The following is a 15,451-nucleotide window of genomic DNA, read 5'->3' as shown; positions in this document are numbered from 1 at the left end:
AACAGTAGTGTGACCCTGGTGGCAAAGCGGGAGCGAGAGGCAAGGATAAAGCAAAGCAGAGTTTTTATTTTCCATGATTCAAATGATACAAGGTTTAAGTTAAACAGGCTGCAACACAGAGGTAAAAGGAAATAGAAATGGTTAGGATGCTGGCTTGCACTATGAGGAAGAGCAGTAGGTAGCTCAGTTGTCTGACATTGTGCAGTGCCGACATAAGGAACCTGTGGGCTTAAATAAGGACAGGGAAAATAAGGAACAGGTGAGTCACATTAATAGGCTGGTGATTAGGACTGGGGCAGGTGCTGTGAGTGGATATGTGAAGGCGTGGGTGTATCCCTCCTGCTGGATGGCCCGGCCGACCGTGAGAAGAACATTTAAATGTTATCAGCAATGCAGTGCAGCAGTACTTGAGTTAAAGTGCAAATGATGCATATATGCACAAAGTGTTTTTGGTATTGATACTGTTCATAGTGATGTATCAACTAAAAGGCAGCAGCAGTGCGGACAGTAGTGCCTCATGGAGAATAGATTCCTGTTGTTCCTTCATAACTTATTGGTGTACTGCAGTGAGTGTGTGCACTATTTGATGTAGTGCAATGTGTGTTAAGAGTCTGATGTGAGGTGTAGCAGTTCAGTTGTGAAAATATTGGAAGATTCACACATTAAACCAAATTCCCATTGCATTGTCAAGAGTCCACTGAGTGCCATAGTGCTACAACAGGGGGAATCAGGTCCGTGAATGTATATAGTTAAAAGTAGAATATGAGTATAATATAACATCTACATTAAACCTTTGTTTATTAGTGTGGCAAGATGTGTGTTCACTGGGAATCAAACTTATGACCATGCGGTTGATAGCACCTTGTTTTATGTGCACTACCATGTGAACTAAAAGAGCAAGCGCTGAAAAAATACTTAACACTCAAAAGTCACCACTCAAACACAAATGCCATTACACAGCTTTTATTTCACAACAACTGAAAGTGGAGGAAGAAGAATAAAGTATGAGTGTTTAAGTGACAGTTTCTGTAATGCTGCTGGCCGGAGTGCCGCAGGGCGTGGGGCAGGACGCATAGACTCCCTCAACTGTGAAGGACATTTATTGACATAAAACATAGACGACAACAGTGGCACTCACATGCAACATTTACGGTAATCATAACTATGCAATTAACATTAGATGAAGAACACATACACAGTAACATGTGACACACAAACCGTTACGGCTACAGAGACTGACATTAACATATATGTAGGGACAATGACCAACAAGGATGCACACACTGACAGGGGTTTAAATAGACAGACAGACTTTCAACAGTAATCCCTGTGCAGGTGTGTGCAATACCGGGGGGCGTGGTTACAAACAGTACACATGTGAGTCCCCCTGCACGCGCGGGCCATGCAATGTGACTCGTTGGGGGAGGAGCCTTCCATGACAGTTTACTTCTTCATAATGTAGTTAGGTAAACTGAGAGCTAGGTGTTTGGTTGTGCTGTGTTTAATGATGGCCTCTACACAGTGACTTTTTTTATTAATACCAGTGCATACTGGAACAGCAAATGGAAGCTTAATTAAGCAGAATAAATTAGGATGAAAAGAAAACATGCCACATTTTCACTTTAATTAAATGTGTTTTTTTATTTTCAATGGTTGTTGCTTGTAAGAGCTGATGAAATGCCTGATTGGTACATCATAGTAAAGAAAAGGAGATACAAAACAAGATTTAAAGTGTATATTCTATAATATAAACAGCTACATTTTTTATCCTATGTCAGCACAGCGTTTAATGCAATTAAGAGCTGTGCAGGGTAAACAAATATTTATTTGTCTCCATTTATAAAGACTATGAATAATGAATTACCCATAATGAATTACCCATATCACATTTGCTTGATTTTTTAGGAACAGCAAAGGGTGCAACTGTCAAAATGTAATCTGATTTGAGCCCATTCTCTAAACCTAGAGTTTCTACAGATTCCATTACATGTTGTATTTAATATTTATTTATTTATGCTTTGGAAACAATAACAAAAGCAACAGCATATACACAGGTGTCAACTTTCATTTAACCATAACATGTTGGGGAACTCAGGCTTTGGCCAGGGTATATTAAGTTGGCACAGGCTTATGTGACCAGGTGTTTCTATTCTGAGATAATGTATCTCACTGGAAGCTTTTTCTTCTCTTTCTGTTCCTTTCAAATGATGTGCCAAATGATTTTTGCACTTTTGCATTTTTCCCAGTTGTTTAGCACCATGTTAATCCTCCATGACAGATTAGCAAATAAATGGTTCTGTTTGCCTTCACAGTTATGGGAATGTAACCTTGAACCACACACAGCAGCATTCCAGTATCTGAACAACATTTGATAACAATAATTCAGCCCTTTAAAGACTTTTGGTGTGTTGTTCCACCAAAAGAAAAATGTCCCAGGATAAAAAACAGCAGTTGGTACAATGTAATTCAGCTGTACAGATTCAAAGATTGCACTTATATTTGCACCTCATCTGGTCTTTTATCAGCTTGCTATGAATCATAAATGAGTGTAATATATAGAACAAATGTTAGATATAAACTATAACTGTACCATACTCATTTGGATTCTCCATATTAAATTTGGCCTGAATTGGAGGGTGCCCCTTGGTCTCACTTATCTTAGATGTTAATCTGCTGGTGTTGATCCCACACTGTTCTTAACTTCACTTTCTAAATAGACCCCATGACCTCTAAAACAAAAGGGGTCAATCACGTATTGGTGCCTCCTACCAGTTTTAGCCAGAACAGTAGCATGTGGTCTCTCTGGAAAAAAAAAATAATAAAATAATTAAAGAGGAAAAAAAGTATAAATACGACAGACTTGTAGCTAACCTGATAGTGCCTGCTTGGTTCTTTGTGCTGCAGTTTCATGAGACCCAGGGGTAAGACATTTTCTGCAGTTGAAATCAATTTAATTGGTCTTTGGCAGACTTTTTATGTGGTCTTTCAGAGTTTGGGAGGCTGGCTCTTGCTGTTTGGTTGATAAAGTTAACACTTTGTACTTTAATGAATATGATAAGGAGAAAAACTTATTTTACTTGAGGTTTTATTTCAGAACTAATATTATACCATTCAGTTTATCTGAGTCTAAATTAAAATGTACATGCCATTTACAGTGTTTTTCTAAGTGGACAAAGAAGGAAGGCAGTTTCCATTGATGATACAATGCATATTGTGATAGTGGGGATTTTACTCTGGTGAGTAAACTGAGTGCTAACAGAGAATCTTTTCACCAAAGACCGGTGAAGAAAGTTAGCATTTATTGCTTGTGTTTAGTTATTCAGTTGTCTTTACAGCTGCATTTGTCAGTGGTATTTGATCAGTATTTCATTTATTAAGTTAAACAAGTTCTCTAATGGACAAAATGTGATTATCGGTGCCTTTTGCCTACCTGGCATTATTGTGTCCAAGTAAAACGATTATCTAATCCCATTTGGTCCATAATCAAATAAACAATTAAGTGCTAACCCCGCCTCCACCCCACAGCCTCTAACCCAATGCTTTTGCATCTCTTAATGTTATATTAAAAGAATCAATATGAGATGGGTACACACAGATCTTGTGCTGTATCTCATAGACACCTGTCCTCTGTTTGACCCTGAACTTCCGCTTCCAACAGGTTGGCCTGTCCAGGTCATGGTGCTCTCCAGCGGCCTGACTACGATGACACCCCCACTCCGGAGTTCCTCCAACCTTCCTGGATGGCCAACATCCCCGACAACCGGCCCCTCTGTGAGGTCACAATTCCAGGCACCCACAACTCGATGGCCCTCTACGGTGGTTTCCTGGCTCAGTGTAACTCCTGGCCGCTGGCTCAACAGCTCCAGGCTGGTGTTCGCTTCCTTGATGTGCGTGTGCGACACATACAAGGTAATCTCACCATCTACCATGGGGTCCTCTACCAGTGGGCCCACTTTGGGGAGGTCCTGGAAGATGTGGCAGCCTTTTTGAAGCAGAATCCCACTGAGACTGTACTGATGAGACTGCGGGAGGAGCTGAGTGAGACCAGGGACATCTACAGAGCGGTAGTGACCTACGTGCATCAGTATGCACACTGGGATCTTCTCTGGCACAGCCAGCTTATGCCAACTATGGGAGAGGCAAGGGGCAAGCTGATAATACTGCAAGATTTTCCTGGACCACACCTGGGGATGCAATACCGATCACTGGAAATTGCTGATGACTGGAAAGTAAGAACATATCAGCTATAGCAGCAATGATGGTATCAGATGTTATTGTAGTCAGGTATCATTACCATGACTGCGCTACCATTCAGACAGAGGTTTATTTCCATATTGCTTCAGGGATCCTGTAAAGAGAGTGCGCTGGTCTCTCCTATCTGCATGGCACTGCAGATAGGTGATCTGACTTCTGAAGGTCAACTAGAGAAAGGACGTGCATGTATCAACCCCTGAGAGTTGTTAACTATATAGACACAAACCCATAGCCTGCATTCATGTTGTAGGCAGAAAAGCAGTCAAAACACGCTGCCTTATATTGGAATGATGCGAGTAACAGGCCACACATACAGATCTAGTCATATATCCACAGGATGACTCATGCTTATTTCTGCTTCCCAGGTGCTCTCCCTTCAGCCGAAATATGTGGATAAGAAGTGGAAAAGTGTGCGCACACACCTGGAGGAAGCTGCCATGGCCAGCCAAGCTTATATGTTTCTCACCTATTCCAGTGGTGCTGGTTTTTTGGCGAACCCACAATCTCTGGCAAAGCGTATCAATCCACGCCTGTATGACTACCTATTCGCCCATGCTGAGGAAAAGAAGCGCTTTGGCATCATTGCAATGGACTTTTCCGGGGCAATGCTGGTGAAACTCATTATTGACTTCAACTGAGGAGATGAGAAAAACAAAATTAGTTGCGAACAACTTTGAAAAAAATGAAATTGACAAGCATTCAAGCAATGAGTATTCTTTAGTATAATTATTTTTTCATACTCATGAATGTTTTAATCATTAATCTACTTCACATGTTTGTAAGATTGATGTTCTTCATTGTCAGGAATAATGTAAGTACTGTTAATTTATTCCACATAATCCATTTTATCCTGTATTTACATACTTTTAATGTCTTCAGGTGACATTGCATTGAATCCAAATAACCACATTGAAATAGACCAGCTTGGTAGACCTATTTGAGTGCATTTTTAAACCTCTTATAGTCTTATGTAGGCCTACACAGTTCATTATTAAAAACTAATCACACATTATTACGATTGGATGTTAATCATTGCAGGGTACTTGCTTCATGCTTTTGAACTACTATTGAAAAAGGTAACATCATGAATAAATAGTAAGCAAATAAAAATTATGTTCATTAATTCAGCTGTGTCATATTGACATGCACCTTGCTATAACTCAGGGTTCAATGCTGTAGACTGCAGAAAGGCAGTGTGATTCACTGCACATTACTGCTGAATAGCAGGTAAGGATGGATCAACACATGACCACTGGTGCTGGCAGAAGCACAGTGAGTTCAGATCACACACCAGGAGCTTTGGAGATCTGGTTAACTTCATGCTAAGTAAACATATCACATGATTAGTATCTACCTTACTAGAAAAGCACCTTTACTAGAAAGCACCTTTTAAAAAAAAAAAAGGAAATGAAAAAGAGATAGAGTTGCTTTTATTTAGAATTGCACACTCTGGGTTCCAGGTAATATTACAAACAGAGGTCAGTATCCAGATAGCAGTCCAATAGAGCAAACAAACCAGCTAGGAACAAGGCTGAGTTGATAATCCAAAAATTGAACAAGTTGTAATACCAGAGAGAGAGAGAGAGAGAGAGAGAAAGAAAGAGAGAGAGAGAGAGAAAGGACGCTCGGTATGCACATGCATGGCATGGCATGGCAATAATCTGCAAAGAGGACAGGGAAAGGGATAGGTTGTGTGATGATTGGTGGTACCAGAATGAGTGACAGGAGAGGTGGCAACAGGTGAATGCTGGGAGTTGGGAGTTCGGGCTAGGGAGCGTGAGAGTAAGTCAGATATTATGGCACTCTGCCATGTGTTTGAATACGCACCACCCCAGTGCCCTATTTTATTTATTACAAATAAAAATAAGATAAATCATTATTTATATGTTTTAAATTTGCTCTTTTAACCAGCACCATTCAGTCATAACAAGACTTGTATTTTATTTCCCAATGGCAAGATTTTTTTTCCAAATAAAAGGTCTCTATACTTTTGGCTCAATCACTGGTCCAGCAGGGTGCTGTAGGGGTTATGAGCAAATTAAATGTAAATGTCACAAAATGACAGATTAGCCATAGACTGTCAGTATCATGCTGGATGAAGAGGAGTGGGGGTGGGCTTTATTCAAGAAAAGAGGAAGAAAAATAATTCATTTTGTATGGAAGGGAAGACTTATGGATTAATACACAACTTCTTCTTATAGGAAGAAAAAAAAGCAATTAATTAACAAATTGATGTATTCCTATCCTGAGACACCCATTAGACACAGCCTCTCAGTGTCCTTCTTACTACATGCACCACAGATGTTTAGGGAATGTAAAAAAATCACTGAGTGGATTACAGGAGAGGAACATGTATGTAGAGAAAATAAAAAGAGATCAGTCATACACTGATCTGTATCTATTGGTTAGTGACAGTTCAACTGCACAGAAGCAGAAAGTGCAACAATGGCAATGTTTCTCAAGACAATCTCTTGTAATTTAGCTTCAACAATCAATAACTGAGTTATAGATGATTCTATCTATGGAGATTTGTCTAGTAGTAGAAATATAACTAGCACATTTCTCATTTTGTACATTCTACCCATTACATTATTTTAAGACTGTTGAGGGAACACAATAAAATGTCTTTGTTCAGGGATGATAACAGGAGCACTAGTGAGCAATAATGCTGACGTGAACCTCCTTGTTTCTATTCCTCCTTGCCTCCCCTGGTTAACTAGCTAAGTAGTGTGCACCTTCCATTACTTGTTAGCTATGTTTATCCTCTTAGCTCCAGGGAAACAAAAGAAGAAAATTGTGTCACAATTGCTTCAAGCTGATTTGCCACACTACTGTCATACAGAGTAAATACAGTCAACCCTCAAATTGCACTGAAGTTAAGATGCACACAGCCGTTGCAGATGATTTGCACAGTTTTATATTGGCACCCTTTGCAATTAAATGACACATCCCAGCAACTCTTTGGAGCCAATAGGTGCAGCTTGGGTGCAGCTTTCGAGCCCACTGTGCATCTGTTGCATCATGCACACTGGTGCACATAGAGAAGAGAGCCATTTCATCACCTTTATACATGATGTTTGAGATTGCTCAGATGATGGCATGAGACAGCATTAGGAAATACTGATATTTCATATGAAAACTTTCTTTAATGAGTTTTCATAGAGAAACATAGAGAAAGACTCTGCTTATGCACACAGTGGTTTGTGCCTCTCCGGTTAGTATTGTGGTGGGAAAAACAAGCATATTAAAACTAAACACTTGTGTTCTGAGTCCCTTGTTGATATTGTCTGTATTGGCTCAGCAATGCAATGCTTTTAATTCATGCACTCCGTTTTGTTACACAAGTGGTAGGAAAAAATTAATGACTGCATCCTGATGAATCAGGTATCATAAATCAAGCATGCAGCCCCTCAAGGCAAGTAACCACACTTAAGTCAACTGAACTTTATAATCTTAATTAAGCACAAAGTTATATCAAATTACTATTTTTGGCTTAGATCCATATATGCACAGCCTTGCTGAAAAATCCAAAATACAGCATCACCATGATTTAACAGTTCAATCTAACTATTTAAATCTAAAAGCAAAATGTACAAAATGTCAAACCATTGAGATGAAAGATTTTTCAGTGTGAAATAATCACTTCTCATGTGCTGCCTTTTAAAAATGTCTCAGCCTAGCCCACTGATTAACAGTGAAGCCCAGTATGGAGGTGTCTGGGCTCTTGAATGCTGAGTGCCAAACCATGATGCCACAATGCCTTGGCTCACCATGTCAGTGACACACCACATGCCCCACCTGGCCTGTGAGCCCTTCTGAAAATGAGACAGCGGGTTAGGGTAAGCTAGGGAAAGGGTGAGGGGCAGAGGAATAACAGAAGGTGAGAGAATGTGCTTAGCATTGCCTCCTAATCGTTTTCCCTACCTCTGTCACCTGCTGAGCACAAGGAGAGTCCGGACAGAAGAGGAGAAATATTTTTTAAATAGAACACATTGAGACTGTCAAAGAACAGGCTGTGACAGAAAGCCATGCACACACACACACATACACAAAACAAGGCTTTCACCATTTGGTCCTATGTGCCAACTACACAAAGCAAAGTCTGCAAATGACATCCATCAGCCTGTATTTCAGTAGCTATACACACCATGGTGTATAGATCAATCAGTCTTTAAGCCTGAATAGGTCTTGATGACAGTTATTTGCACAGTGCAGGCTTAAATGCAAGGTGCACATAGAAAGGAAAGCTTGCTATGCATTAGCTGGGCTGTATTGATTATCCTATGAAAAACATTTCCGAGAAAACAGTTAAGCATCATGGAGTCATAAATTGGCCTGCCATTTTGATCTTTAATATTACAGATCCACTGTAATACTGTTCTACCAGCCTTGTGATATCTGGTTTTTACACATTTCCAGATTTTTGTGCTCAATTAAATGTTTTTTCCTCAACCATTAAAATGACATAACATTTTCGAATCTATGGTGTTTACATTAGCTTTTTGCCATTTGTACGGTTAGTCATGAAGAAACTAGCCTTGTTGATTTGTCAATATACTTAGTAATATTTTCTCACTACAATTTTTTTCCTATGGATGTTTATTTATTTTAACCAACATGCTCTGTGTAAACCAAGTCAAAACATTTTTCTTGCAATTTCTGTTGGTTCTTGCTTTTCAAGTTCTTGCTATAGATTTGCTGAATCAGCTACATCACATTTAAGTCCATCCTCCAGCTAACAAACCAAACAGGTGGCAGGGCTAATCTAAAAATCACAGACAGAGATAGCTGATATTGCTCCTATAAATTATTGGCATTTCATAAATGCCTTTAAGACTGAATGCAAGGAGGAGTACTCCATCAGCTGGTGACGAAAGCATCTGTATGATACTACGTTAACTATGTGTTACAAAAATGTTGCATGGCAAATAGCAGGTCAAAGATTCTTCAACATTCTTCACCAAAAAAAAGGACTACTTATTCCAGAATTATCCATAGTCTGTTTAGACAGACATAAACACAACTTGCATGGCAAACACCTATGTTTAGTCCTTATTTGCTGTTCTGGTTGAGATTCAAGCAGAGAGTGGGTCAGTGCTGCTCTCAAGAAACTGTACAGAAACTACAGATGAGATTATAATGGAGATTTGATTTGAGAGAGATCCCAGAGAGAAAATGTGTGTGAGTGTGTGTGTATGTGTGTATGTGTGCATGTGCGTGTGTGTGTGTGTGTGTGTACGTGTGTGTGTGTGTGTGTGTGTGTGTGTGTGTGTGTGTGTGTGTGTGTGTGTGTGCGTGTGCGCGCGTGCATGTGTCCCCCGTGCAGGTGCACGTGTGTCCACGTGTGCATGCACATGGGTGTGTGAGAGTGTTGAGGGCAAAAAGAAAGAAAAGTGGTAAAACTAAGTAAAGAGGGAAAGGGAGTGAAGAACAAGGGCACAAAAGATGGAAGAAAGGGCTGAAAATGGAAGCTAAAGAGAGGAGGAAGAAAAAATAGCATGCAGAGTAGTAAACGTTGGCGGAAGGAAAAAGGTGCAGGACGGGAGGTGGAGCAAGAGAGAAAGGGCACATTGGGAATCGTAAAAAGAAGAGAGTGCATTTATAAACACGTCTCTATAGTAACCAACTGGTAATTTGGCTGTCGGGAGCCAGAGAGTGAGCAAGGGAGGGCATATGGGAGCAGCATTTACCATAGGACTGTTATTACAGAAAGAGGGAGGGAGAGAGGGAGGTAGAGAGGGAAGGACAGGCAGACAAGTGAAGGAGAATGAGAGTCATGCACAATGGTGCAAGTGATATGAAATAGAGGAAAAGCATGAATGGAGAACTGACAAAATGATCATAATTCATCAAAAATAGAAATATTTAAAGATGACTGGATATATTGAGAGATGAGTGGAAGAGGGAAAGCCAAAGAGAAGTCCAGTATGAAAGATATAACTAAGAAACAGTGGGTGTAGAGCAGTAGGAGGAGCGAGAAAATTAAAAACATTTCAGGGTAAGACCAATCCACTTTACCTCAGTAATTACATGAATGGATGGATGGATGGACAGACTAAAAGAGCTGTACTATTAACAACAGTTGAAGGAAATAGTTCTGCTGTTGCTGCTTTTGGGAGAACTAAAACTTGTGGCTATCTTAGCACAAATCTGCTTGGTTTAGAGGTTTTTGCTGCCATTGCATTGCTAAGATTGAACTAAATCACACATTTCCTGAGGCTTCCAAGGTGCTTCCCTTTCTCACCGTGAACAATCACTGCCACTTACATCCAACCCTTACAGCACCGATAATGGGATCGGCTCCACAGACTACACAGAGGGGTGTGTGTGTGTGTGTGTGTGTGTGTGTGTGTGTGTGTGTGTGTGTGTGTGTGTGTGCGTGTGTGTTTGTGTGCAATTCCTACGTGATCTCCATACCAGAGCATCCCAGTCAGACTGCATTCTACATCCGCCTGGTTTCGGAGAAGTGTTCCCAGCTGCTGATGGGACTGGAATTGAAAAGTGGGCCCCCTCCTCCCTGTAAATTGGACAGTCTTTGCTTCAATTTCCAAGCCGAATGCTGCCCTGAATTTTTGGAATTGTATCGACATTGGCCCTGTCCATTCCAAAGTGATTTTGCAGGGCAGTGTACATACACACACATGCACTGTGTTGTGGGGCTCTATATGTATCACCTCTCCACAGCAGCTAACTGGGTGGCAGAGCCTGGTGGCTGTTCTCCTTTTAAGCCCTCTCTTCTAGCACTTCCCCATTCACTCCCTTCTAACTGGATCTACAACATGGCACAGGCCCAGAGAATTTCATGAGGCACCACATCTCCAAATTAAGTATATCACTAGAGACTAGATCCCTGGATATGGAGCAAGCCAGAAACCCTGGATGAGAGCATTACATTAATCACAAACTATGTACTCTCATAGGAATAGTGTGGTCGCATTGCTAGGCCTGAACCATACTGAGTAAAGTATTAACAGCGATGTATCGCTGTCACAATGAGAGATGGTGGAAGCTTGCTAAGGGACACACGTTCACACCCGGAGATGGCTAATGGCATGCAACCCACATCAACCTCACAAGGGAACACCCACCTGCTATGCCTGCAGATGAGCCATCCAGATGAAGTGAAACAACCAAAGGGAAGTAAAACACCTTTTTAAGTCTACTCTGGGTGAAGAATAAGTGGGATGTGAGGGATTTTTATCTAGGGGCACATTTAATTCTGGGGTATGGTCACGCAATTTCAATTAAATGCTTAATTGCCTAGTTACAATTAATGGTTGTACAGCCTTGCGACTTTTACAGTGGTAGTTTTAAAAAGTGTCACAGGCTTAACCTCTCTCTCTCTTTCTCTCTCTCTCTCTCTCTCTCTCTCTCTCTCTCTATCTCTTTCACACACACATAAACACACACACACACACACACACATAAAAAGGCTCACTTGCAATGTGACCCCCCCCCCCCCCACACACACACAAAGGTTAACTTGTAAAATGTTCAGTAAAACTCTACATTCTATATTCATCATATATAAGTCTGTATTTGCAGAATGTATAATGCCAATCCTTTCCGAAACCTAACTTCTTCTGGACTTAGGTGTAGTGTGCCATAACAAATAAATCTTGGTCTCAATATTCATCCCCCCAAATGCCTCCAGATGCTTTCTCATTCATACTTTATGTATTACACCCTGAGGATTTGGATATCTCCAGGCCACAAATGGTGCCCTGCTTTTGTAAGAATCTTTTACAGCAATATTCACTGAAAGTTTCAATCATATGGCAGGACACAATTGCGCAGATTTAAATTTTTTTCCCGTGTGTGTAGGTGTGTGTTTGCATATGCACTTATGGTGTTTTTTCAGGGCTTCTTACAAGAACGCTGTTCAGACATCCTTGCAATGGCAGTGGAGTGTTTAGAGCAACCATCAACAAGAGGCCAGGTAGAGCAGAGATACCACAAAGAAAGAGGAAAATAAAACAATGCTCTCAGCAAGTAGAAGGAACTGAGAAGAGAGTGCAAATATGCATATTTCAATAAACCAAACAGGCAGAGTAGAGTAGTAGAGTAGTAGAGGCCTCTTTCCCAAATCTGGCCATCACAGAAGCAGAGTTGGGCCCATACTGGCCCACTTCTGGCCTCCATGTGTTTGGGCTTCCCCATAATGTGCCCACAGGTCCTGGAGGAGTCAGTCATCACTGGTGCGTTCCCACTAAATCCGGCTAATCCTCCATTTCCTTGTGGGCGCTTCACAGCTCCTGGCTGCCTGGCTTTGATCAGGAGCCAGCAGTAAAGCCTCCCCTGCCTTGGTCCCTGGCACCAGGGCTAGGACTTGGACTAACAGCCCGCACCAACATCCTGCCAGGAGAGACAGGACTTGGTTGAGGACTCCGTCTTCCTCTGAAAAGCTTTGAATCTTGAGCCATGAATCCTACCGGAGGTGAGGGGAATAGCAAAGGTTTTTTGTCCTGGAGTGGGACTGGGATGGGAGCCAGTTAATCTGGTTATTCCACCTTATTATTCTGCACAGTTGTAATGGAACTGAAAAAAGAGCAATCAATGAAGAACAGAGGAGTTTTGAGAAAGATTTTTCAGTAATCAGTACTGTGGACTGCAGTGTGGAGAATTGGCATGGATCAATTGATGGTTGACATTTGGTTTCCCTTGAGTTGATGAGACTTTGTGTACTTCACATCCTGTCACAAGTACTTCAGCTAGAATGACTCTTCAGATTCCAAAAATGCACAAATGGGAGATGCAATGATGTTACAAGTAAAATTGTTGTCACAGCCCCCTCCTCCTCGACTCTTCCCCATATCAGTGTGATGTCATGTTGGTGTTTGTCATTGTGTGTGTGTGTGTGTGTGTGTGTGTGTGTGTGTGTGTGTGTGTGTGTGTGTGTGTGTGTGTGTGTGTGTGTGCACAAAGAAAGCAGACTTGAGTCTCTGGCTCAGGAAACAGGGTTCCTGTTTGTGAGCCAAGTGCTATTGTTCTCTCTATTTTTCTGTCTCCCTCATGAGCACACACACATTAGCCCCACTCCACACACACACTTTAAATGCTCCCCTTAAATTATATTGTGGCTAGTCCATCCCAGACACTCTGTTCCATGAGCTTTTGTCAGGATGTCCACTTTGATTTCTTTTCCAGAATTCGTGTGTCTATAGTCTAAAGCATAATCGTCTGTTGTCAATAGTAAGTCTGATGACTTCAAGAGAGGCAACACGCACACACACACACACACACACACACACACACACACACACACACACACACACACACACACACACACACTCTTTTACATTCCCACAAGGCCACTGGATAATTATTCAGACTGCTAATTAGGTGGCTTCACTTCTTTTACTGAAAGTAGGAAGGTGTGAGATGCATGTGTGTGTGTGTGTGTGTGTGTGTGTGTCTACATGGCCATGCCCCTCCTATGTTATTCGATTATGTGTTACACCTGTCTCTCCTAAGGGTTCTTGTGTGTTAGTCATTCTTTGTTGGTGTTTGACCCAGTGTATGCTGTGTTTCAGCTACCTCATTGTATGCTAGACTGTTTGTTGCATTCCATGGGTTGTTATTGATTAATGTTCTTCATGTTTGGTTTAGTTTCTGTTCTGTTTACAATAAATGTCTGTATTAGTGAAAACATTGGCTCATTCCTACATCCTTCTTTGTCTCCTCTTCATCACAATTGTACTATTACATGTTAATCTGTAACATATAGTAAGCTTTTTCATACATTATATAAAAACTGTTAATATTTAAAATTATTTGGGTTAAAAACCAGTGCTGTCACAGTGCTGTCACTTTAAGATATACATGACCTATTGGTTTGTTCCCTCTCTCTTTCAGTCTGCATTGATAACTGAAGAGAGGGGTATGCATACAAGCTGCTCCATGTAACAACAGGCATATAGCATTCATATATTATTGCAGAGGTATTCAAATCACAGTCCTCAAGGTCCAGGTCCTACACATTTTCCACCTTCCCTTTATCCAGGAGTCGGATGTGATGACCAGTTACATAAATCAATTAATCAACTACAAGGGATTACAGGATCGGATTTGGATCCCAGATCCAGATTTAAATATCACTGCATTATAGCATTATTTAATTGTTAATAGCAAATTTGTAATAGCAAATAGAACTGTTTTTTCCTTGTTGTAGCTGTAAAAGTGAATTTATGTCAAGTTAGGTAATGTGATTAACTATGTTTAAAACTGGATGAGTTGGTCTAGTACACTGTATTTGCAGAGATACTGAGTATTTGTTTTCTTAAATTGTCTCAGAAATATCTACATTGTACCTTCTCACTTACATCAAATTATGTACATCTTTTACAATGCCGATGCATTACTTTGCCATTTATTTTTCTTTGTCCCCTAGAGTGTGCTGTTGAAAGCAAAATGCCATAGCAGAGTAATCAAACTGTAGAACTGATTAAGAAATTTATTATGATGCCACAGTACAACTCCTGTGCACCTTCTACATAGAATGTGGAGTGAATGTCGAGGCTCATTCCAGTGGTTCCAATTGTCTGTAGCAGCTCTAATTACATTGGTGCCATGAGCAAGATTTCCAACATCAGCACCCATTCCAATCCATTTTTTACTTGCAAAAAAATGATGTAGCGAGTCAGACTGTATTCCAGTTTTTCTTTTATTTTTCCTTGTATATAATTATACACAACAATGACTTTCCTGTTGACAGAGGGTGATGATGACAGTTTTAGCTGTCATCATTTTAGTTATGGCAGAGGGAGACCATATAGAAAAGCTGCAGAATCAAGAGATAAGCAAGCCTATCACTGCACACTGCACAGCAGAGCCCAGCAACAGCCTAGCATCTTGTCTTCCTGGTTACCCTGTCTCGTGATTTTTTTTGCTTTGGTTCCGTTCCTTAGTGTCATCTTCTCCATTCCTGTTCTGGTCCTTGTTTTGGTTTTCACTGTTTTCACTAGTTATCACCTGTTCCTTGTTAGTACTCACCAGTTTGTGTATTTAAACCCTGTGTTTTTTCCTTGTTAGTTTGCTGGTCTTTGTGATTCCATGCCTCTGTTGTGATCTCTCTGCTTGTGTTATTCCTATCTTCTGTTTGTAATTCTTACCTCATGTTACTCTCTGCATGTTGTTCATGTCATCCAGCCCTCGTTCTCGCTAATGTTAGATGTTTGTTCTTTCCTTTGCTTGTATT

At 40.7% G+C, this 15,451-nt stretch overlaps 1 protein-coding gene across 1 annotated transcript; it reads left to right on the top strand.

Annotated features, from left to right (window-relative positions):
• The first annotated feature begins 2,897 nt into the window (after positions 1–2,897).
• On the top strand, positions 2,898–5,377 carry si:dkey-266f7.9 (1-phosphatidylinositol phosphodiesterase). The gene is made up of 4 exons (XM_027002342.2): positions 2,898–2,921; positions 3,156–3,236; positions 3,659–4,229; positions 4,620–5,377. The coding sequence occupies exons 2-4, from the start codon at positions 3,205–3,207 to the stop codon at positions 4,890–4,892; spliced, it is 876 nt and encodes a 291-aa protein (XP_026858143.2). The 5' UTR covers positions 2,898–2,921; positions 3,156–3,204; the 3' UTR covers positions 4,893–5,377.
• Positions 5,378–15,451: the final 10,074 nt, after the last annotated feature.

Source organism: Electrophorus electricus, chromosome 2, assembly GCF_041902795.1.
Source record: "Electrophorus electricus isolate QZ-2024a chromosome 2, ASM4190279v1, whole genome shotgun sequence".
NCBI lineage: Eukaryota > Metazoa > Chordata > Actinopteri > Gymnotiformes > Gymnotidae > Electrophorus > Electrophorus electricus.
The sequence above is the reverse complement of the archived record's forward strand: the minus strand, read 5'-3'. Positions and strand labels throughout refer to the sequence as shown.

What these genes read in the sequence shown, in the direction of transcription:
- si:dkey-266f7.9 (XM_027002342.2), top strand. Translation starts at nt 3,205, where the DNA reads ATGCATATTGTGATAGTGGGGATTTTACTCTG. An exon ending in ATAGTGGGGATTTTACTCTG is followed by an intron (nt 3,237 to 3,658) that starts GTGAGTAAACTG and finishes CGCTTCCAACAG; the next exon opens with GTTGGCCTGTCCAGGTCATG. An exon ending in AAATTGCTGATGACTGGAAA is followed by an intron (nt 4,230 to 4,619) that starts GTAAGAACATAT and finishes TCTGCTTCCCAG; the next exon opens with GTGCTCTCCCTTCAGCCGAA.